Source organism: Euprymna scolopes, chromosome 14, assembly GCF_053919585.1.
Source record: "Euprymna scolopes isolate OS-2025 chromosome 14, ASM5391958v1, whole genome shotgun sequence".
In the NCBI taxonomy this organism is placed as follows: domain Eukaryota; kingdom Metazoa; phylum Mollusca; class Cephalopoda; order Sepiida; family Sepiolidae; genus Euprymna; species Euprymna scolopes.
In genome coordinates this window covers 51,588,700-51,613,304 of record NC_136495.1, presented here as the reverse complement: position 1 = coordinate 51,613,304, position 24,605 = coordinate 51,588,700, and the positions used below count along the sequence as shown (strand labels likewise).

Genomic DNA, 24,605 nt, shown 5'->3' with positions numbered 1-24,605 from the left:
ACAGAGTTAAAAAAATGGAGTTTATATTGAAAATCTAATGTTTTTGTCCTTATTAATCTGATGATACAAAGTCTCTATGTAACTTTTCTTCTTCATCTTTTAATTTATATATATATATATATATATATATATATATATATATTTCATGATTTTCTTGGGGGTAAAAAACTTTATTAAAGCAATCATGAAGGGAAGACGTATTCCTTCGGAATTCATTTTATATTAAAAAAAAAAAAATACCGAGGAGAAAAGGAAAATGGATAGTGACTAAAAAATAAAAGTAGGGGGGGGGATCAAAACGAGTAAGTTGACATGTTTCACCCTCACTCATCAAAATTGGAATCGAGGGATTTATTTTTTAGTAATTTGTTTTCCTTAATGATAAAAAAGAGTCGGTAGCAAGAGCAATCGTATGGGGATGAATTTTAGAGGCTGATCACATTCAAACCCAACAAGCAGTCCTTTTGCTTACAAAGGGAAGGCTTCCTAAGGCAAACATGAACAGTCTCCAAGACTTAGATGATAGACGGAGTGAGCTTGACTCAATACGGAGAAAGAGTCGATGCTGAAGTTTGTTGCACAATCCCAGTATTTAATAAAGTGTTCCATTATAGCGGATCCATATGTGTTGTTTACAGCGTCGGTAGATAGGAATGTTCCATTCCTGATTTTGCTCGGTACATGTTGTATGCAACTTACCAATTTTAAAGACGTTCCACCTACGTAGTCGGCAGCGCAACCACATTTAAATGAATAAATGACATTACTAATATGATGAGGGGGTAGAACATCTTTATATATATATATATATATATATATATATATATATATATATATATATATATATATATATAAAGATTAGAATTAAAAGTTAAATAAAACTTTATTATATTATCAAAACAGAAAAAAGAATGTCTTGCATTTCAAAGCTAGATGCATGCATATCCAAATTTAACATGTGTGTTGCCAACATGCAGAATTTTACGAAATATACTTCAGCTTTAAACTTTCAACTTGGATTCTTTCAACTCATTGCATATTGGACTATTTTACAAACTTTACTTCGAAAATCCTATAAAGTTTGGACTTTTTCTGTTTTCTTATTTATTTCTCACTACTTATATGTATTTTTGTTCTTCTCTACCTTTCTCCCTCTTTCTTTTTCACTACTCCCCTTTATTTGTCCCCATTCTTCTAACTACTTCTTTATCATCTTCCCTACTGTTATTTGCTTATAGCTTTTTTTCTCTCATTTCTAAGCAAATGTCCTTAAGCCGGTTTTTTGTAAATGTATATTCATGGCTTTTCTACTTTTCTGATGAGAAGCATTTACCTTGAAATACATTAGTCTAAAGAATTTATTTTTTCCTTTACTTAACTATGTAGAGCTTTTACTATCTTGATGGGTTTGCTTAAATATTATTTGTATCGTTATCAATTTCATTTAGTATTGCTATATAAATTTTGTTTTCTTGGGTAGAAAGTTATAAGAGCATAATTATTTATGAATAATATTACAGAACCTGATACTTTAGGTTTACAGCTATGAGAGGGAACCCATACTGAAAAAATACATTTATTTTGAGTTTTATATATGTTTATAAACTGCTCACCACACTCTTCAACCATATTTGATCTATAAGGAAATGGTAGGTCATTTTTTGGAAAAATTCACTGATTTTTTAAAAAAATATATTTATTCTTTCTTTTGGTAGTTAATTAGTAGGTTATTTTTTGCAAAAGAAACTTGGAAAAATAATAGGGAAAGGAAAAAGAACGTAAGGGAAAAAAGATTAAAAACGGTTTCTTTCCTAGCTTAAAAATAGCTAATGTATTATGGGTAGTATGAATATTACTTTATCATTTTTATTTTTTTCATTTATATTCAGTTTTGGACCCAAGGATATAATCCACATTGATTGATTAGGAGGGGGGGGTGTAAGTACATTGATTTAAATAATTTTCTTTTGTAGTCTTTATCTCTTTGGGGCATGGAAGCATTTTCCACAAGCCAAAAAGGGCCCGTGTGCATTTCTGCCCCAAGCCATGAACCCCCTTATTATAATGTCTTGTGATATTTGGATTTTCGTAAATTTTTGTCTTAAAAACATCAATATTAAATTTTGAAGGTCTTCGCTGTGAGTGTCATTTTCAAGACTGATGTTTCCTCGTTTTGAATTTTGCAAATACCTTCCAACATCCTATTGTCACCATGTACTTTGCAAATCTCTTCTTCCTTTTTTGAATGAAAAAACATAACTACCGAACATGAAATTTTTTGCAATCCATTTTCTTGTAATGAAGAGTTTCTGAAAGTAAATAAATTCCGAAAATTTTATCAGCAATGGGGAAAAAAATACATAACACGTGCAAAGTTTCATCTGTAAACACTTTATAGGCTTTTTAAGAGCCTTCAGAAATTTCTACTTTTAAAATGCTAAGGACTTTCTGGACAACCTAGTGTGTGTGTGTATATATATATATATATATATATTCCTACCCTCTGATGAGAAGGAAAGTATTTCTTCAAAACTATGCAGATTAAGGACTATCCATTTATCTAGTGTTTCCTTTTAAGATTGAATATGTTTTTAACTCATTTCAAAGTGTTTTTTAATATATTTTATTAACTGTTTGCTCATATATATATATATATATATATATATATATATATATATATATATATATAATTTAAAGGAGATTAGAATAATAGTCTAAAGAGCTAAGTGTATTTTAATGTAATAGTGAAATTACTAGTTTAATTAAAATACAGGAAATGCTCGTTGTAATTTAGATATATAATAAGCTCGATAGTTAAATGTCCTAGAGCTAATTCAATATTAAATAATGTGATTTATAATTTAAAAGTTTTAAAATTTTTAAAATTTAAAAATCAAAATTTAATTAAATTAAAAATCAGTTTCATAAGAAGGAACAACAACAAAGTCAATTATCTGTACGATCGTTTCGGAAATCCGTGCTTTTTATTTGTGGTATACATGAATCACGTAGAATAATTATACATAGTTTTTTTGGTAAGCACGGTCTCCTCATCAGCAAATTTAGGAGGATTTCTATTGAATTGAAAAGACACCAAAAATAAACCTAGCATTAAAAGTAAGGCAGATGAATCTGAAAAATTGAAGTAAAAGGTTTGGATATAAAATTTATAAGAAAATTAATAAGAAAATTGGTATAGGTTAGAGATAGAAATGAGTAGAAAAAATATATATATTTTTGAATTTACATAATAAATTTGATTTAAAAATATATAGATATATAATTACCTTTTGGTTTTTCTTTTTTTGAAATCAGGAACTGTATTTAAAGTAGTCATTTAGATGTTTGCTATAGCTTTTTATTTTATTGAATGATGAATTTTAAAAGGGCGACGCTCGTGCAGTAAATTGTTTCCGTTAGCGTATTTTGATTTAGAGACGCTACAGTTAATATCTATAGAGAGAGAGTTTTTTTTTTTTTTTTTTTTTTTTTTTTTTTTGCAAGTTTTTAAGGGGAGATAATTGTCATGGCTTTATTTATTATTTGATTTACGAGTCTAAGGGCGGTAATTGGTTTAACTTAATTTATTAAAAAAAATAAAAAAATAAAAAATAATTAAAAAAAAAAAAAAAAATCTATTTTTACTAATGAGTAATTTTTAATGATTTAAGGTGGTTTATATTTATTGAATTTAAACCAACGTTTATGATTACACGATAGAAGCTCGTGTCTTGAATTTACTAGTTTGGTTGTGCTTTTTATATCTTCATATTTTAAAATTTTTAGGGTTTCTTTTGTACATAATGTACAAAGTTTATCTCCTGGTTTATATGATTTGCAAGTCTCAATTATTTGCCATTTTAAGTTGAAAGAAATATTGCTATTTTTTAGTTGCCAAATATAGTTGGATAGAGTAGTTTGGTTTGATAGAGAGTTATTTTTAAAAGAATGTTTGTGCGTTGAAATTCTATGTTTTATTGGGCCAGATGTGGAACCAATATATATTACCTCTTGATTATTATGATTATTTTCCGTTAGGTCTATTGTTGGATTATAATGTGGTGGGTTGGTTAATAATTGATCGGTAGATTGATTTAAGTTAGTGTTATTATTTAATCTGGTAGTTGAGTTATGGCTGTTGATAGGTTCTTGTATATTTGGAGTTTTTGATACTGTGCAGCTATAGATAACATTTTTAATTTTACATGAGCCTTGTAGGGGACATTTATTTTTTCTTCTACAGTTACAGTCCGATGTATTTTGTATAGTTGCATTTTGTAGTTTATTAATTTTATTATTATTAGAGCTAATTATTTTCTGATGAAGGTTAGGCATAGTAGAGTAAGAGACTTTAATTGTGTTCTTATTGAAAATCTTATTATATCTATGGGGGGCTTTAAAGTTCTTATCTAATATTTTAAAAAATTCTCTAGCTATGTTTGTTTCTAGGTTTTTGGAATACGGGGGGTTGAACCATAGGATCTCCTTGTGTCTATTCTTACGTTTGCGGGTTTTAGTTTGTTGTTTATTTATATTATTATCTAATATTTGTAGTTTGGTTTTATCTTTTTTTGTCTCCTGGTTATTTTTCTTAACTCGTATACGGGAAGACATTGCCATATTATATGTTATTACGCTCTTAATAGGTTTATTTTTAATGCAGTTTATGTTTCTATCATTTTCATTTATGAATTTAATTTGTGAATTATATCCAGAGTTTTTAAGGGCTTCATTATAGTATTTTTCATTTTTGGTAAATATTGATTTAGTAGAAGACAGTCTAGAAATTCTTAGAGCGATATTGGGTACTATATATATATATATATATATATATATATATATATATATATATATATATATATATAGTTGATATAGTTGATATAAAAAGGCTGATATGCTGTAAAACAACAAAACAAAGAAATTTAAATGAAAGTTGTAAATTTTTTTTTTTTTTTTTTTGTGCAGATAATTAAAAAAAAAAATGGGCACTACAACACACACACACACACACATAAAAAAAAAAAAACGTCTCCTAGTAATAATTTGTATATTTACAAAAATGACAGCCGATTATCTCTGGGAGGTTCATCATATAAGTGAGAACAGAATTTCTGACCAAGAGGCAGTTCTATTATGTATATGTGTTAGCAGGAGTACTTTCTAAGAGAATCTTCAGGTCTGTTTTTTTATTTTTTTTTTTTTTAGAGAGGTTCAACCATTTTCCAACATACAACACCTGCTATTCTCAAATGGTGACCTGTCTGATACTGATCTAACAAGTACTGGTGTAAACCTGATTATGTAGTATAACTTGTTAATCTGTACATGTGTTGAGATAATGAAATAACTGCCATTTGAATGGAAGTTCTCTTTTTCAATCACATAGAAAAGCTCTTAAAAGATAGTATACACTTAGTTTTTTCTTGGGAGGGGGTATAGATATATATAAATTATTATTAACTTAGACAAGTCAGATATGAAGTGAAGCTTAGTTTTACCATTAGATTCAGCATTAAATAATCCCAAAATGGCTAATATCCTGTTAAATAAAGCAAAACCAAAAGAAATCCTAGTGAAGTTTGTGAAACTTTTTTTTTTCCAGATAATTTCCCAAAAAGATGAGCACTGTTGGGTTGGGGAGTTAAACGGACTTCGTGGTTGGTTCCCAGCCAAGTTTGTGGAACTGCTCGATGAACGTAGCAAGAATTATTCTTCAGCAGGAGATGATAGTGTCACTGAAGCAATCACAGACATTGTCCGTGGAACGTAAGTTATTATTTACTTTTAAATTACTATAAAATGTGATTTTTGCTTTGCTGTAGGCTTTCTGTTGTGGGGGGAGTGATAAAATTTCATTTGAAAGTTTGCCAGAAAAGATTTTCTGGGATACATCTGGTTTCCTCTCTAGGGGGCATTATAGGAGCAAAATTGCCCCAAAATGTTTCATCCGTTCATTTGTTTCACTTTTATCAATAACCATACCTTGGATTTTTTTTTGTAAATTTTGCACAAATATTAGTCATGGTGAAAGTAAATTTTTCACTCGTGGAGGGGAACCCCGCATGCTCAGCTTATTTAATTGTATTTCACCCTTTATTTATACCAATCTTTTTATTTATGAAGCTCAGTGTTCAATGTATGTTTAATGTAACTAACTAATATATATATATATATATATATATATATATATATATATATATATATAAGTGAATGTGTCTGTGTACATTTTCCTACACAATAATTCTGTCAATTTTCAGTCTACAGACTCGAAATTTGATATACAGGGTACTGAGATTTGGGAAAATCTTTGTAATCCATTTTCAGCCAGAAATTTGGCTGTTAAGGAGTCAAAGTTCAACGATTTGACCTTTGAGAACTCTACCAAACTCCTCCAACAATTTTGGGTCTAAACATGTGAAATATTAGATATAGGTTCCTTGGACATGGATCTAACTTAATGATTTGAGCCCAAAATAATAAATGTTAAGGTGTCATAATAGGGGTCAAAGTTTAAAAAAAAATTGACTGCTTTTTTTTTTTTTTTTTTGCTCAACATACACCTCCAAACACCCGGGCAATGCTGGGCTGAAATGCTAGTATATATCTATAATATAAAGCTGAATGTGTGTGTGTGTGGTCACGAATAGGCTCCTATATGGTTGACTATTTTTAAAAACTGATTACATATAATGATAGAAGATGTATCGAGACACAGGAATGGGTATGTTTGATCTGAAAGGTGGTTCATTAAAATTGTGGGGTCTGCGTTTGCACCTGGTCCACAAAGTATGGAAATAAAAAATTTAAAAAAACGTTTACAAGTGTTTTTGATATAGATGTACATAAGAATACTTTGCGTTCGCGCCTGGCCTCCATAGAATGGAAATAGACACAAACTTTAATAAAGGCTTTTCATAACTATCTGCTTAAGTATACTTTGATAATTATGTTTCAGTTTGAAGAAATATGGTACAATAAAATTATGGGGTGTTCGTTCGCTCCTGATCTCCATAGAATGGAAATATGTCACAAAGTTTAACAAGGTTTTTTAATATAGATCCACAGAATATTGTGATAAGTGTTTCAGTGTGAACAGGTATGGTATAATAAATTATGGGGTTTATCTATTTTATTTTTACTTTCATCATATTTTGCTTTGGTTTTGATATCTGCGAATTCAAAGTTATCTCTTTACAACCCTTCCTTTTCATAACCTATCATACTTTAATAAATCAGAGTCCATTTTCTGTAGGCTATTTTTGAACCCAGTCAACGACAGGTATTTTTGCTAGTGTATATATATATATATATATATATATATATATATATATATATACAGTGATCTTGTTGGTCGGTCTTTCTGAAGAATAGTCTCTACCAAACTCTTCCATCAATTCTTGTTCTACAGAGTTGAAACTTGATATTTAGGGCATTTGGACCTGTGGAACAAATTTGATTTGGTCTTTAGCTGGTAAAAATAGATGCTAAGGAGTCCAAATTGAAAAAAAATTGGAACTTGACAGGTGTAAGTTGACTAAACATGTTATTTGTATGTATGCGCAAATATACATTTATATCTTTAACAGCATTTTTTTTTTCCTTTTAATTTTTGTATGGATGTAGGTAAGGCTGGAAAGCTATGTTTTAGTTTAGATTCTAGCTGATGGCACCAAAGTCTTTTTTTTTTAATTTTTTTTTACTTTTGAAATCACTACTATATATAGGGTACAATATAATCACCAATAAAGTATTGACTATGGTACTAAATATGAAATCTGCATGAATTAAAATATCATATTTAAGCATATTTTACTGTAGGGCCTGAAAAAGACGGATTAAATGGAGAAGAATGGTGTGGGTGTAGTTTGTGGAATGCAAAGTAATGAAAGGAAGTTTGTTAACGATCAAATGGAATGTCAGTTGAATAAAAACGTTTTTCTTGAAAAAATTTAAAGCAAAATGGAATGAAATATTGGAATGGACATGTAATCTGTGCTAATTCTTTTGTTCTATTTAGTTTTTATCTCGGATTATCTCCTTATTCTTTTTCATATATAGATAGATATACGCATTTATCTATAGACATCTTTTGTCATCTCTACAACTCTTTAGTGTAACTAGGTGCAGCAAGATTCAGTGGTTGGCGTTTGGTGGTTTATTGACTGAACTACAAAATCTGTCACTTACAGTAGAGGAAATTATGTATTTAAATGGGATTTTTCATTTATTTACATTTTAAAATACTGATAACTGAAAATATTCAATTATTTTATGGAAGAATATTGCTGCAATATTAAATAAAAACCTCCATTTAGTCTACCAGAGTGCTATACCCATAGAGAGCATACACATATACTTAATCACACCCACACACACACATACATACACATATATATATATATATATATATATATAACACATGTTTCGGTATTTCTTTTTTTTCTTTTGACTCCTCATTGTGGCTAGGCACAGCAAGATTTGAAATCCTCTCTTCAGTAATTTGGTGGCATGTATATGATTACAGAAAAATTTTACCCAGACATAAAAGAAATCCATTTTACCTGCAGGGAGATAGCTTGTTGTAAATATTTTCTTGAAGTTTAAGTGAAACAATAGGTGAACTTTTTGAGAACAGTAAAATAATCCATGCTTAAGTTGACGACACAACTCAAGCTACTTATCAAATGTTTGCCGATAAATATGCAATAATCATCTAGATAATTCTCATAGGTTGAATTTCACATCTGGTTGAGCAAATTGCATCTTTTTCACATAGAAACGAATGGAACCAGCATTGCTTTGGCTTTTCTTTCATGATGAGTGCATGAATTGTCTGAATTGATGTTTCGAATGCCCTTACTGTGTTTAAATGTGTAACTATATTATAAAAGAATATATTGTGTATATATTTTTGTTTCACTATTTGTTCCACCAGTGCTCTGTACAGGAATAGAGCTATGTAGTTGTATAAAAATATACTTATGACAAGTAAGCTACACAAAAACATAAATTTCACTTGTAGAAATAGTTTGTCACAGTTATTGTGAGGATTGAGGATTAACATTTTACAACCAATTGGTGTTTATATTAATCTCCAACTAATTATAAAATTATTAATTGTATTGCTTGTATTTATACCACTTTTTCCATATTTATTGGCTGATAGGAATCGGCCAATAAATTTTCTCGCATTCCACTAAGAGTTGGATGTGCTTTATTTTTAAGTAGGTCAAACGAATAAAGTAGTCAAAAAGGTCCAGCTATTCTGACTTATTTAGCATAATTACATGACCTATTTGTTTAATATATCCTTGTCTTATTTTTGTTGCGCCTTTTATATACTAATATAATATTTAAATTAATGTTTATCTTTAAAATTTTAAATTTCTAGTTTCTCATTATTATATGTCTGTTACAGTAGGTGATTTTTCTTTTTCAGATTGTGTCCAGCATTAAAAGCTGTTTTTGAACATGGTTTGAAAAGATCATCCATTCTAGGTGGCACCTGCCATCCTTGGCTTTTTATTGAAGAGGTCAGAAAATTTTTCCACTAAGAATCATGTGATGTTTTTCCTTCATCTTTTTCTGTGTCTTCATATTTTCAAAAATAGTTTTCAGTTAACTACATAAACTTCAGAGATTCTTATTATATTTCTGGATACGCAATCCTTCTATTTTGTTCTGTGCTTCATTAATCTCCCACTCCCCACCAACAAAAGAAGCTTTACATCATTGCAGATCTAATCTCGGGGCAGCACCCAGATCTTTTACCAAGAAATTTTTCCTTGAATGCTTGGTATACATTGTTTTCAGGATCTCATTTGATAACATGGAAAAATCAGTTAATTATTTTCCTAATAACTCTGAGACCATTTCGAAACCCAAGAGTTTTTTTTTAAATTTGGTGATGCAGACAGGTTTTGTCAGCCATGATTCTCTGTCATTTTCAAACACAGAGCTGGTGCTCATCGTCTGTTTTAACATTCAAATCTTAGAATCATAGATAGCTATTGGAACCATTAAGTGCATTGTAAAGTTTGAATTTCAAAGTATAAGGTAAGTATTTTTGGCTCCAGAATGTTTTCTTTAGTCTGCCGTAGAAACTAATGACAATCCTTCTGATTATTTTGTTTGATATATTTCGGAACTTAGACTTCACCCCATCCCAATGAAATTATCAACCTTTTCAACATTGTTTTGATTGATTTGATGTTACGATTTTTGGCAAAGAAAAAAGTGATGTCACACTTTACCTTACCTTAGTCTAAAAGGAGTTCTCCTTCACAGACCAAGGACAAAAAAAGTCTTATTTTTGTTTCACTCAAGTGTACTTCATTTGGGGGGTTGAATTTTCTCTATATTAAACCTCTAACCTTGTATGTAACTTTGCCTTCATTGGAAGGCAAATAAATATGATCTTCATCTACCATTACTTAACATTTTGTTATTTTTCAATCAGTAATTATCTCCATATCTAAGGTCACATGACCTATCACTATGCAGATGAACTGGCTCAGACTTGCAACATCATCCATTGTAAATTTCAGAAAGATGTTGAGTGTTACAAATAAGATGGTGCCCTGTCTCGCACCCTCCTAGTGTTCGAACCATAATACATACATAACATGTCCTTATTCCATATAGAACTATGATGTTTTTATTCCTGTCACAATTCTAAGGAATTGTTTTAAGAATGGTGATATATTAAAATATAATTTTTTTAGATTTTGACTCAATAAATTTAAATTAAAAAAAGTGGTTCTATAAGTTCTTATATTAAGATTTACAATACATTATAATCTATATTTGCAGTGTAGATGATATTTTTTTAATTTTTTTTTTTTTTGCAAGATGATTGTCTAGGATAAAAATAACAGTAGTTTCATTTTTCAAAATTTATTTGTCGGTTTGTGTTGTTCTGTTTGTGAACCTACCTTTGACTTTGATCATAATCTCAAGACAACCTTGAAACTAGTTGCAAACATTCATCACTCTCCCAAATTTGGCCTTCAAAGGCTCTGTTTATCCTAACTTTTAGCTCATCCTTTGTGTTGCACCTAGATCTGTTGGTGTCTCATTCTACCATTTCCCGTACAAGAAGTCAAAGTGGGTTGCAGGCAGGAAGTGAAGTGTGATAACATAGTTCTCAGACTTCCAGGCCTGCATCTTCTGGTTAGTATGGCAGGATGATGTTTAGCTGCCATATGTATGGTCTACTTTCAGCTACCTGATTGATCAAGAGTTTCGCTACTTCTCTGGGAATGTGAATATGACCATCAGTGTTCAACCTAGGGGACCTCATTAAACCATTGTTGTATATAGTATGACATCACTTCTAGTGGTTTTACATCATCAAATTGATCATGTGTTTTTCTCCCTGATGTCATTCTGTAGTTGAATCCTGAATCTTTCAGTTTCTTGTAGACCTTTTCTACCATCTGAAATCTTTGTCTTTTTGGCATTAATTTCAAGAATTTTGTTTCTTTAAAATTGTCCATAAAACAATATACATGGTTGAAAGTTGTAGGACAAGTCAGGCAACGAGTGATGTTCACTTCTGTCAAATATGATTGGATTGCAAAAAGGATTGTGAATTTTATTGACAATACCATTTGATGGTAATTTTTTTTTGTCATCTGAGAATTCTTGTATGAAGAGTGCATGTTTGGGTGTCAGTAATTTGCATGCATGTCTTGGAAATAAAATGTTCTAATCTTAACACTAAATTCTACAAAATGAATCTAAATTCTGTTTATCTTTCAGGCAGCAACAAGAGAAGTTGAAAAAGATTTTCAATCGGTTTATTCACGATTGGTTCTTTGTAAAACATATCGGTAAGTCATCGTCACCTTAAAAAATTATTCTGATTTTTTTTTTTTTTTTTCTTAAATAACCTGGCCTATAAAAATCTTGTGAGGGTTGAGATATGTAGGAATCCAATACAAGATGACACCTACTGATGAGACGATCATGAAAGTGCCTCAGTGATATATTGAATGGCAATAAAAAATAAGTAAAATAAAGAAGAAAACTGAATATTCATGACCGAAACTAGGGGCAAGTCAAGCATAGACTGACGTTTATTTTTATCAAATGTGGTTGGATTTCAGAAAGGATTGAAAATGTATTTGATTGGTGCCAAAATTCTGCCCTACAAAATGCTAGATCACATATATTTTCAGATAATATTAAGAGAAAAAATGCCCCCCCCCACATCTCTGAAATTACCATGTGCTGTAATTAATTTGTTTTCGTTATGTTTTTAAAGATTCAAAATAGGGAGCAGTTGTAAGTTTGAACTGAAAATGGGAAACAATTCAATTTAAATTCTTTGCCAAAATAATACAAGCAAGAAGTAAAATAAATAAATTTATTACTAAATAAGCAAAACAAATCTTATCTTTCTTTTTTTTTTCAGCAAACTACTTTTAAAATTTCTCTTAATTAAATATAAGTTGATTTATTTTGTGATGAAGAAATAAAAAAAAAAACTGTTTGGTTGTATTATGTAGTTAATTTATTTGAAAAAAATTGTGCAATGTGTCATAACATATTAAATGTATCACCCTCTGCACGACTGTACTATATTATATATCCAAATGAAGATTTAGAAAAGATGTAAAGAAATAATATTTTTAAATTTTGTTTTGTTTTTTAATAAAAAATATTGAATCAGACTGTCGAAGGGGTTCTTTAAATAATCTATGGATCAAAAAACACAGACACTTCCAATCAAAAATTGTCAAAATATAAAAGAATCAATTAAAACAAAATATATAAGCTTTTTTATTAATCAATTAATTTCTGCCAGAAAGAAACACTTATAAAAAATATACTTCGATCAGAAGAGGTAAATTTTTACCTTTATACTGACTAAAATGTCACGTGATCTAATGTTATCCAATGCAGGAATTTGGATATTGCAACACCGGATTAATTTTTATTACCGATTCTATGAGTAGCATTTACCTAAATGAACATTGTTTGAATCTTCAGCAATTTATCTGCTAATAACTAATGACATTCTTTAGAATCTGAGTGGCAATAAACCTTCTCAGGATTCCAGTACTCCCTGTATTTCAACAAAAATAGAAATCATTCTTTAAACAAAATATCAAAAATAGATATTAATTCTTGATAATATCCAATACATTTTGCATCCGAGAAAAGTACCATTGATACTATACTTATCCTGAGACAAATACAAGAGAAGTATCTTGGTAATAAAAAGAACCTGTATTTTACTTTGGTGGATTTGGAGAAAAGTTTTAACAGAATGCTAAGAGGTTTGGTGGTCTTTGCACAAATTAGGGATAAACAAATGGTTGAAGGTTCTTCAAACAATGTACAGAAATATTCAAAATTATGTTAGAATGTTAAATTAATCTGTTGCTTTTCATTTAAGTTTTAGAAGCAATGTCAAGAGTTTTGTATAGGTTGTCTGGAAGAGATGCATTATCTTGATGATTTAGCGCTCGCCTGTGAAACCATGGAAAGTCTATTTGTTAAAGATTTAGAGGAATGCTATGCAAAGTAAAGATTTGAGAGTGAATGTCACCGAGGCCAAATTGGTGATCAGTAGTTGTAATGTTGGAAAGCCTCTCAAGAAGAAAGTTTATCTATAGAAAGGGAGTTAGGAGCAACTTAAATTTTTGTGGTGTTTGTAAGCATGAGATATACAAGAAGTATGGTGGATTTCTAAGTAGGTTGAGAGATGATAACCAGTTTATATGCAAAAAGTGTAAAACAATGGAAATTGATGAGAACTCTTATGTGGAGAAAGTATATTTGGATGGTGAGGCAGTTTTAGAAAGTGTTGCAGTTTTGTTACCTTGGTGATACATTATGATACAAGGATAAACTGGTATTAGGCTAATTGCATGAGTTAGGAGTAGATCGAGTAGTTGAAAGGAGTGGAAAAGTAATAGGTTGTAAGCATTTCCTTGAAGACAAATTGCTATTTATTGTATATCAATTCTTTTGGGGTTATTTGAAGCTGAAACACAAATGTAAACGATTGTTTGATACAACTAGCATTTCTTTAAGATATTAGTATTCAGGTTGAAATATTCGCTTCAATTGGATTTGAATTCAACGCCGCTAATTATAAATATAGTATTTCCCAAGAAACTTGCCCTGTACAAATTACTTTTTCATTCCTTTCAAATATGTTCTTTTATATCTGCTATCTTTCTCTACTTTTCTCTTCCCCTTTGTTTTTCTCCATATTCTTCTCGCCTTCCTCTAACCACCCACCATAACATTCTTCCTTTTTTTTTTTTTTTTCTAAGACAACCAACCACCCACCCACCCTTGCTCTACACATGCATTACTTAAACTTCCACCAATCATTTCTCACCACTTACCACCAAATCTCATAGGGGAATACCTTGTCTCTGGTTGTATCTAGTTTCCCTTTGTTTTTCTTTGAATTGATCATTAAATTGAAATTTTTTATATAAGCATTACTATTTAAAATCCTTTTTCATTCTCTTTTAAAACAAAGTTTCTTTTTGCTGAATCGAAATTATTTTTTATTTTTTTCTAACAGATTAGACGAAGATGGAAAGGTACTCACCCCAGAAGAAATACTCTACAGAGTGAGTGCATGTTATTTCTTTATAAATATATATTAATAAAAGGCATTTTTCTATATACGTGTCTATCTAAAGTACCCAGATCAGAATATTTAGGACCTCAATAAATTTAAATCTTAATGAATACAAAGATGCTGCCAAGTCTGTTGCAAAGTTAGGCTCTCTCTACTGAGCTAGAAAACTTCTTACCCTTGCGTGTGGTTTACATCTCTATAAAGTCACCATTTGCCTGTGCATGAATTATCGTTACCATATCTGGTGCATCTACTACTAGCCTCTCTTTCTTAGAAAGTGTGCAAAAAACCCCTCAAAGTTAATGGTTTTCGCACCATCTGCCACGCATCAGCCCTTGTTACATCACCTGTGCTTATTTTAAAAGTACTCTTATAGAATGTGGTCTGACGAATTTATTGCACTTGTATTCTCTTCAAAATAAATACCCCTGATCAACTCAACTAGTAGCAAAATCACACCTCTTCTCTGTAGAGTTTCCTAAATGCCAGATAATGTTTTACTCTAATGGTATTTTTTTAAAAACTTCTTGCTTTTGGAATTCCCTTTCTGCTCTCTGTTTCTCCAATCATACCAACATACAGAAATTTAAATGTAATGTGAACAAATAACTGCTGCTGAACTCCCTACCCAGATTACTACCCAATAAATCTAGCCTCTATCACAGTAGCATTTTACATTTCAGTGGCAAGAAGTTTGAGGTGAGAAAAGCAAATCATTAATTCAGCATCTTACTCTGGTTTTTTGTCAAAAAGATGAAAAGATTTTTTCAAAACCGTATTTTTCAAATTTAAAAAAAAAATGTCAACAAAATAATACATCATTTTAGCATGTCAAAAGTTAAGGTCAACAAAATAGAAAATTTTAATCTGGAATTTGTAAATTGTGATTTAAGATTTTTAATAAATGTTAAATAAATTGGATAAGTAAATTTAGACCAGTTGAGTTGGCAGGGTCAGTATTTGGTAGGGTGAATCCAAAGGAAACATGGCAATGATGATGATGGATATGAGAGAAATTTTTTTTTTTTTTTTCTTTTTTTTTTTTACATACGTATCACCACATTATCAAGGCCAAGAGGCCACTCAAGGATAAGGGTTAAAGAGTGTACAGTAGAAATTGGAAAATATAGTCATCATTAGTAATGAAAATTCGGTAAATTTGTTAACTTATATGGAACGGCTCATCAAGAACTTATTTACGTTAGACTTGAAGACAACGATATTGTACTCAGCCGGAAAGCAGGAAAATGGAAGACAATTCCACAGGCGTGCAGTTCTAAGAAAGAAGCTTTGTTTAGGAATTTACGTTTAGGTTTAGGCACAGATAAAGAGTGGGGGGAATTATTGATAGTGTTTTCAGCTAGACGAGTGTTTTTTGTGAAAGTTTGGCAAGGGGCGGACCATAGACTGAAGCTCAGTCGAATACTTTCCATGAAAATAATGATACATCAGAGACAAACTCGCAACATCTCTTCTGTGAGATAGAGGTTGCAGAGAAGAGAAAAGGACGTCTCCTACAAGGCTACAAAGTCTATTTTGAACTCTATCAAGGCAGGACAAGTTCTTTTTAGCAGCTTCTGCCCAGATGTGGCAACAGTATTCCATCCTTGGACGTACCTGGCTCTTATATAGATAGAGAATTGTATCAGCAGTGAGATATCTACTGGATCGATAGAAAGATCCCACCATTTTTCCAGCGGCCCTGGCAACAGATTTGATGTACGTGTTCCATTTAAGATCAGGAGTAATTGTCAAGCCCAGATGAGAAATTAGATTAGAAATAGGTTAGTTTGAAAGTCAAATTCTAAAAGTTGTCCAACACATGCCAGTATGTGTGAACCTGTTTGTGTACGTTTTCTCTGCACAGGGCATGATCATTCCCTCATTGTTTTCATTTAAAGTCAATGTTTGACTTCAACACTGGCCATAATGTCGATCATGTGATCTCAATCACTGAAAGGAAAATCCTTCTGTTACAGCAAACAAGACAAGATGACAACTCAAGTTTAAAACAAGCAACAATGTTTTATGTTGTGATTACAATGACACCTGACTTCTTAGTGGAACATATATAGATATTGGTCTCATTTGGGATAGACCACAGAGCTAGCCTACTTAAAAATCATCTCTCTTATCACTGAACATAAGAATTTAGTAACAGATCATCATCGAGGATATGAAATCATAACTTTTGTAAAGTCTCAAGTGGCTTACACACACATGGAACCTTGTATCCAAGAAATCATTATTTCAAAGTGCCATCTGATTTCTTAAGTTTGTCTTCTCTTAGCTAAATATTTCTCCCATTGCAGGTCTGCTGTCTGTAACCTATCTTGTATCATTCTACATTTATACATGTAAAGTAGACATTAAAGCTTATATCATGGTGATTATTAAAAAAAAATTATGAAATCATCACCATTATTTTCATATTTGATTTAACATCTGTTTTACATGTTGGTATGCATTGGATGACTTAGGTTAGTTTGGATTAATTGAAATTTTTATCTCTCTGGCCAGGTCTTTATTTATACCTTTTTATCTTGAGCCTCTACTTCTTACTTCCTCCATGTTTTCCTTCCTCTGCCAACTGACTCTACTATCTCAACTGATCTACATCTACTAACCCAGGAACTCTTATCCATTCTTTCAACATGACCATGCCATTGAAGTCTCCTGTTCTTCACACATCTCTCTGTCCAAATTTAATTTTCTTCTAAAATCACCAGATCTAAGTCGGTCTTTAAGACTCTCATTACACATCCATAAATATTAAACATTTTTGCTTGAAACATTTCAAGTAACAAGCTAACAAAGCCAGCTAGTTGTGAATGATAATGAAATTTTTTTTTCCTACAAATATTTGTATTTTTATCTCCTTTATTTTCATTGTAGGCTGTTCAAGCAGTTAATCTTGGCCATGACCAATGCCACGCTCAAATGGATGTTAAATTTCGCTCTATCATCTGCTGTGGATTGAAGTAAGTCAATCATAAAACTATTGTTTCAAGCCAGTTTTATGTAAGAATATACAAAGGTTTGTTTAAAGGAATCTGACAGAATGTGTAGGAAAACAGGAAATCGGCAAAGAACGTATTTTAAGTTAAGAAATTGTTGTGGGGTACAAATCACCCCTATTTCAGAACTAAGTGGAATTATCCAGTCCTATGAATACCACTAGTTTCAGAGACTAAATGGAGACATTTATACCATGTTTAACTGCATGCTACGAACACGTTCCTCTCATACCACTTTAGTGGCTCCTGTATTCTTTATGATAAATACATATTATTTTTATACACTTTACACTACTTGTGGTTTCTTTCATTTGTGACTCCTAGCACGGGTCTACAACAGAAATATAAGTTAATACAGTTGTGATTTGTGAGATTCGATATTTCATTTCAGTTAGAAACCTTTGTTATAGAAAACATTGAATAGAAGTCCGCTTAAATATACAAAACAAGTTGGAAGTGGCCATTGGATTGAAGTAAACTCCTAAAGTTGTTTAGTAAAGTGAGTGGATATGTTAAGTAGGAGTGAAAGTAAGTTTTGGTAGTAAGATTTTGGGTTGAAAAATGATTGGTGGAAGTTTAAGAGTGTGTAGCGGAGAGAGGGTTTGGTACAGTGAGTGAGCGAAAAAAAAGTAAGGAAGTATATTATCGTGGATTGTGAGAAGGGGGAGAAATGAAATACCATCCATGGAATCATTAATAAAATTCATAATCCCATCTACAATCCAAACATATTTGTTATAAATAAATTTCAGTCATAATGAGTTTCAGACATAAATGTCCAGCAGGTTTTGCGTTATTGCTGTCCAATGATAAATACACCTGGTTAAAATTTTTAATAACTCTGACACATTCCTTTTTTGCACTGCCCTGATTTAGGCTCTGATGGCCTTCTTTGGTTTAGAAATAGTCTTGTGATTATTTGATCAATATTATCTTTAAGATATTCTTAAAAATAAAAAATATGCAAAGTTATGGTCTGGTGAGTGTGAAGAATTGAACGACAATAAAACATCAACCAATGATAAAACATCAAACGACAATAAAGCAAAAAGACTACTGGTTATTCATGACAGAAACTTGTTGGACAAATCAACAATTGAAATCGTTTTTTTTTTTTTTTTTTGTAATGCTTTGAGTTAATAATTTTCTGTTCTACAACATTAGTATTAATGCAAGTCTTAGTTTTCTGTCCCTCATAAAGAAGAGAGGAGACTTTCAAAGTATACCCTTGCTCTGTTCCATAGACAAAACTCAAGAAACTTGACTGCTCACCTCTTTTCATGTTGCTATCAGAGAACCACTTTTTGATTATTTTAAACTTAAATCATCTTCTCAAAACTGAAGAATATAAATGAAAATAGTCAACAGATTACAGGAGCAGTTTGATCGCTTGAATCATGAAAATATACATAAGCTTCTTCTCTTCCATCCATTTTTAACTTCGCTTTTTGTTCAAGATTAGTTTTTTCTTTCAGATGTTTTTCTTTCTCCCTTCCTCACTGTTCACTTGCTTCCAAATTTTCCTTAGATGCCAAACTTCCTGCGATTAACATTCCACATGAGCCTACCAACGTAGTCAATTCATCTTTAAGATAGCCTGGGCAAATGTAATGCTTTCAGCATATTCTCTAACCTCTAAAAAAAATAATTGTGAACATAAATAGAAATTATCTTTAATATAGGAATTGGGTACTTGTACAGTTTAGTCAAGACATTCAAAAATGAAAATATCGAAAAAAAGGTTATATTGTACATATCCGTTTTGGACTGAAGATCTCCGAAAAAAAATATTTCATTTAATTTGATCGAGTAGTTTTTTTTTTACAGTGGAAAAACACGTTCTTATGAGAATGCGTTGAAGTCAGCCATTATGAAATTTGCTGGACACGCCATGGGGAGATAACTCCATGTAAAGCGCCGATACTCCCTCCCCATCTTTAATTCTAGCTTTTCTTCCTAAAAATCGAACCTTTTGCTCGGTATCATAACAAATTGTTTTTTCGCTGTAAAAAAAAACAAACTACTTGATGAAATCAAATGAATTTTTTTTTTTTTTTTTTTTTGAGAACTTTGTTCCATAACAGATACGTGCAATATAACTTTTTTTTCGATATTTTCATTTTTTAATGTCTTGACTAAACTGTACAAGTACCATGAATTGTGATCTTTGATGTCTTCTTCCATTGACTGGATGTTGCTGCTTCAGTATACAAATTTCTGGACAAACATGTGGTTTTATTTTCAAAATTTAAAAAAAAAAGAAGTCATTTTTTTTGTATTTATTGTGATTTTTATTGCAAATTTTTTAATGCATGTGTGATTTAAAAAAAATTTTTTTATTTAATGATTTAGCTCACAGGAAATCCCCCCTCACCCTTCTCCAAATTCTGGTAAAATGGTGAATCCATAATTAATTCTATGTGAAAAAATGTTCAGAGAATGATATACAAGGTCAAGATAAAACATAACCTCCCTAAGGCAGAGGGAAATGATAGTTTAGTTTGGCTCTCTTAATCTCGTTCTCTGAGTCACATTAAGATAGATAACTATAATTTTTATTATTTCTGCAAATCATTTTGTCAACGTGGATGTGATTAAAATCCAATAAATGGGTTTGATGCATTTTTATATGATTTCTAACATTTATATCTTTTTAGTGAACAAGTATTGCATCTTTGGTTAGAGACATTATGCTCATGTCTTGAAGTTGTTGAAAAATGGTATCATCCCTGGTCATTTCTTAGGAGCCCTGGTTGGGTACAGATCAAATGTGAACTAAGGTAATTCTAACATTGATTCTTTGCTTATTAAAACATATCAAATTTTTTTGTGTGTGTGTGCTACACCGTCAGGAGTCTGGATTAGTGATAGAGCAATTTCAGTATTTTTCCCTGATTTTGATACAATTACTGAATCTGTCCAAAATATCAGGTTCTGATATCATTAGCAATTCCAATTCTTTTGAAATTTCTAAATATTTAGTTATTATTGTTTCTTTTAAAATTTTCAGATTATCATAAAACATGTGTAATATGTGCATGTATTTTCCCAAAGTAAAAATACACTTGAGGAGAGGGAGCATACATTACAGATTTTTAACTATATTTTTCTCAAATGGTTTTCCAGTAATTGATTGAAAATAGTCAGGCAACTAAAGATTTTTTCTTTTAAAACAAAGCTGGTTTGCAGTAGCCTGTTGCAAATTGACAACATTTTATTTGAATGTTTTCATAAATAATTGATCAGGACTTTTTTAGTTAAAAAAAAAAGAAAAGAAAAAAAGTAACTTCTTTTTAAAATAAAAATATGACAAAGAAAAAATGGCATAGAAAATTGCCTCCTGTTCTTTCATTTCCCTTTGAAAATTACAAAATATGCTGCTTTGATACTCATTTCTAACAAACACGTGGAAATGGTGAAATGCCCACATTACCGATAAATCTAACCCATCACATATGATGCCAAAAATGTATGTCTCACAAAATTAAATTGAACTGTTACATTTACTATGTTAATGAAAATGTAAGTTCATAAATAAGTGAAATTATGTTAAATGCAATTGAAAACCATTTTTGTCTGGAAATTCTGAAATGTTTAGGGTATGAATTTTTCAAGTTTTATTCTGAGAATCACATAAGAATATGCACACAACGTCTAGCATTTTGAGGAAAGAAACTTTCAGAGTAAAAAAAAAAAAAACTTTCCAAGGACTTCTACAGTAGGATTTTACTGCTTGTCAAGTTGATTGAAGATATTTATATTGAGGGACCATTAGTGCTACAAGTTCATTGGAGCACATTCCATTGAAGTACTTGTAAAGCAAGTACAGGATTGCAACATTCTGGTGATGAGACAGGGGATGGAGCTTGGTTGACAGTGCATGACCTATTAGAGTGGAAACTCTTTAGATATTGTCTAAAAACTAATGGTTGTTGCTCTAGCCTATATGTTGCTGATTTGCAACCTGCCAAAGAAGAAAGTTAAAAAAATATGTACCAACAAATAGAAATATAATTATTTTTAAAGTTTCAATTAAATCATTTCTCATTCTTCTTTAGTAATTAATCCTAATTTTTCCAATCTCTCCATTCTTTTTATTAATTTTGGCGCTCTTTGCATACCTTCTAATCTTAATATTACATTCCAATTTCTATGTTTTTTGCTTTTTGTTTTTTAAAATAACTAATTAAAATTATTTTGTAGTTTTTCAACTTCTATTTTCATTTTGTTGTCATATTCACAATGTTTTGGTTGATGTAACCTCCAACCTTCTTCAGTTGTGTTTTTTAAACTTGGAAACTTTTTAGTCAAACTTCAGAAACCTGTTGAAGTTGTAATTTTATATTATTCTTAGTTATTATTGTCTACAGCCAGGATTAGACCTTCATTAGCTTTAAATGATAACCATCTGAAGATTCCAGGTTCAATCCTCACTACAAGTGATAATAACTTTAAGAATAACATAAAAGTAGAGCTTCTATTCATCAGCTGACAGAATAAAAACAATCTCCATGTATTAAATAAAGGATTCATTTAAAATTTCTAATTAGGTTCTTGGGTTTGAAAAGAAACACCTGAAGAAGATTGAAAATTATTACATCTGTCAAAACATTATGAAAATAACAACCAAGATGAGAATAGTAGTCCGAATAATTTAATTTATCAATCTTCATCTCAAAAATTCTAATACCTGTTTTCATTTGCTTTTTTGCTTTTTTAATTCAGGATCTTGTCCCAATTTGCATTCAACCTATCACTTGACTGGGAGCTGCCAAAGAAGAAAGTGCCACCTGATGGTTTGCGAGAAGGCGTACGTGATATGCTAATCAAACATCATCTCTTCAGTTGGGACTTATAGTTGGAAGAATGTGTGCGTGTTGTATTGGATAGTTGTGACCCTCATTGTAGATACACAAAAGGCTGCGTGATCGTCTCCTAGAAGATGAGCCAGAAAGACAAGGAATTCACTCTTCACATCCACAATGACAAAACTGGAACTGACCTAGATATGCGTCCATTTACACTCAGACATTTTCATCTCTTTTGTTTATCATATCAATACAAATAAAAGCCATACTCAGCTTCTCATAAAACGAAGTGCTTAATAAAAGCAATTCTCTTTAATGGTCTCAATACCAAAATGGCTGCTTTAAAATTTAAAAGATTTAAAAAAATATATTTTGGATCATTCAATTAGTTTTACATCATTCAGATTATTTTCATTTTGGTTGTCATTTTTTGGATTTTGTTTTAGATAATCTAACCTCCAATCGTTGCATTTTTGTTAACATGGTAATCTTTGTTGACCTAGGGACTTGTGTAGATTTTTGGACTATTTAATCTTTGTGGCACAATGGATGAAGGGTTCAATTTGAAATTCTGTGTAGGTTCTCAAGTTCACCTGAAGAAGGTCAGAGGTTACATCGGCCAAAACATTGTGAAAATAAGAATCAAAATTCAAATGATCTAACTTATCAGTCCTCATTTCAGAAATTCCAAAACAAGTTTAAAGTTATTTTTGAATTTGCAAAAACAATTTTTCTTTTTGTAGTATCGTGTGATTTTACTCCATGTTGGGGTTAAAAGAAGGGCATTTTCTTTTACATCTGATTACTATCCTGGACAGAGTTAGGGATAATGAAAGGTATGCTTTTGTTTCATTTTAGGGATTTCAGTTAAGGTTAGTGTTTAAATTTGTTAGATCCATCTTAGGTTGTTAATTCTTTTGACATTCCAAGAAATTGATAATCTTTATCCTTTGCAAAATTTAGATTTTTTTTTCTTACTGTATTTTCAAAAATAACTTGCATAATCGTTTTTACATTCCATAATGTGAAAATGATTTCTTTGCTACATACCATGTAAATATGTGGCCACATTGGAATTGAAACCAATTAAGTAAAATCACAATGCTTGATATTCTCTCTCCTCGTCTCTGTTTCTCTCTCATCATTCTCCTTGTCTCTGTTTCTCCCCCTTTCGTCTCCTCCTCTCTGTTTCTCCCCCTTTCGTCTCCTCCTCCTCCTCTGTTTCTCCCCCTTTCGTCTCCTCCTCCTCTCTGTTTCTCCCCCTTTCGTCTCCTCCCCCTCTCTGTTTCTCCCCCTTTCGTCTCCTCCTCCTCTCTGTTTCTCCCCCTTTCGTCTCCTCCTCCTCTCTGTTTCTCCCCCCCTTCGTCTCCTCCTCCTCCTCTGTTTCTCCCCCTTCGTCTCCTCCTCCTCTCTGTTTCTCCCTCTTCGTCTCCTCCTCCTCTCTGTTTCTCCCCCCTTCGTCTCCTCCTCCTCTCTGTTTCTCCCCCCTTTGTCTCCTCCTCCTCTCTGTTTCTCCCCCCTTTGTCTCCTCCTCCTCTCTGTTTCTCCTCCCTTTGTCTCCTCCTCCTCTCTTTCTCCCCCCTTTGTCTCCTCCTCCTCTCTTTCTCCCCCTTTGTCTCCTCCTCCTCTCTTTCTCCCCCCTTTGTCTCCTCCTCCTCTCTTTCTCCCCCCTTTGTCTCCTCCTCCTCTCTTTCTCCCCCCTTTGTCTCCTCCTCCTCTCTTTCTCCCCCCTTTGTCTCCTCCTCCTCTCTTTCTCCCCCCTTTGTCTCCTCCTCCTCTCTTTCTCCCCCCTTTGTCTCCTCCTCCTCTCTTTCTCCCCCCTTTGTCTCCTCCTCCTCCTCTCTTTCTCCCCCCTTTGTCTCCTCCTCCTCCTCTCTTTCTCCCCCCTTTGTCTCCTCCTCCTCCTCTCTTTCTCCCCCCTTTGTCTCCTCCTCCTCCTCTCTTTCTCCCCCCTTTGTCTCCTCCTCCTCCTCCTCTCTTTCTCCCCCCTTTGTCTCCTCCTCCTCCTCTCTTTCTCTCCCCTTTGTCTCCTCCTCCTCCTCCTCTCTCTCCCCTTTGTCTCCTCCTCTCTCTCCCCCTTCGTCTCCTCCTCTCTTTCTCCCCCTTCGTCTCCTCCTCTCTTTCTCCCCCTTCGTCTCCTCCTCTTATTCTCCCCCCTTCGTCTCCTCC

At 31.9% G+C, this 24,605-nt stretch overlaps 1 protein-coding gene across 1 annotated transcript in view; it reads left to right on the top strand.

The window, feature by feature from the left end:
* LOC145293002 (small G protein signaling modulator 3 homolog) overlaps window positions 1-23,052 on the top strand; it is an 88,213-nt gene extending 65,161 nt beyond the window's left edge. Inside the window, exons 16-22 of the mRNA XM_080139257.1 lie at window positions 5,603-5,766; window positions 9,440-9,533; window positions 11,764-11,834; window positions 14,552-14,600; window positions 17,507-17,592; window positions 20,286-20,408; window positions 22,354-23,052. Coding sequence (XP_079995383.1) covers window positions 5,603-5,766; window positions 9,440-9,533; window positions 11,764-11,834; window positions 14,552-14,600; window positions 17,507-17,592; window positions 20,286-20,408; window positions 22,354-22,486 — 720 coding nt within the window. The 3' untranslated portion in view covers window positions 22,487-23,052. The remainder of the gene's footprint in view (window positions 1-5,602; window positions 5,767-9,439; window positions 9,534-11,763; window positions 11,835-14,551; window positions 14,601-17,506; window positions 17,593-20,285; window positions 20,409-22,353) is intronic.
* The last annotated feature ends 1,553 nt before the right edge of the window (window positions 23,053-24,605 follow it).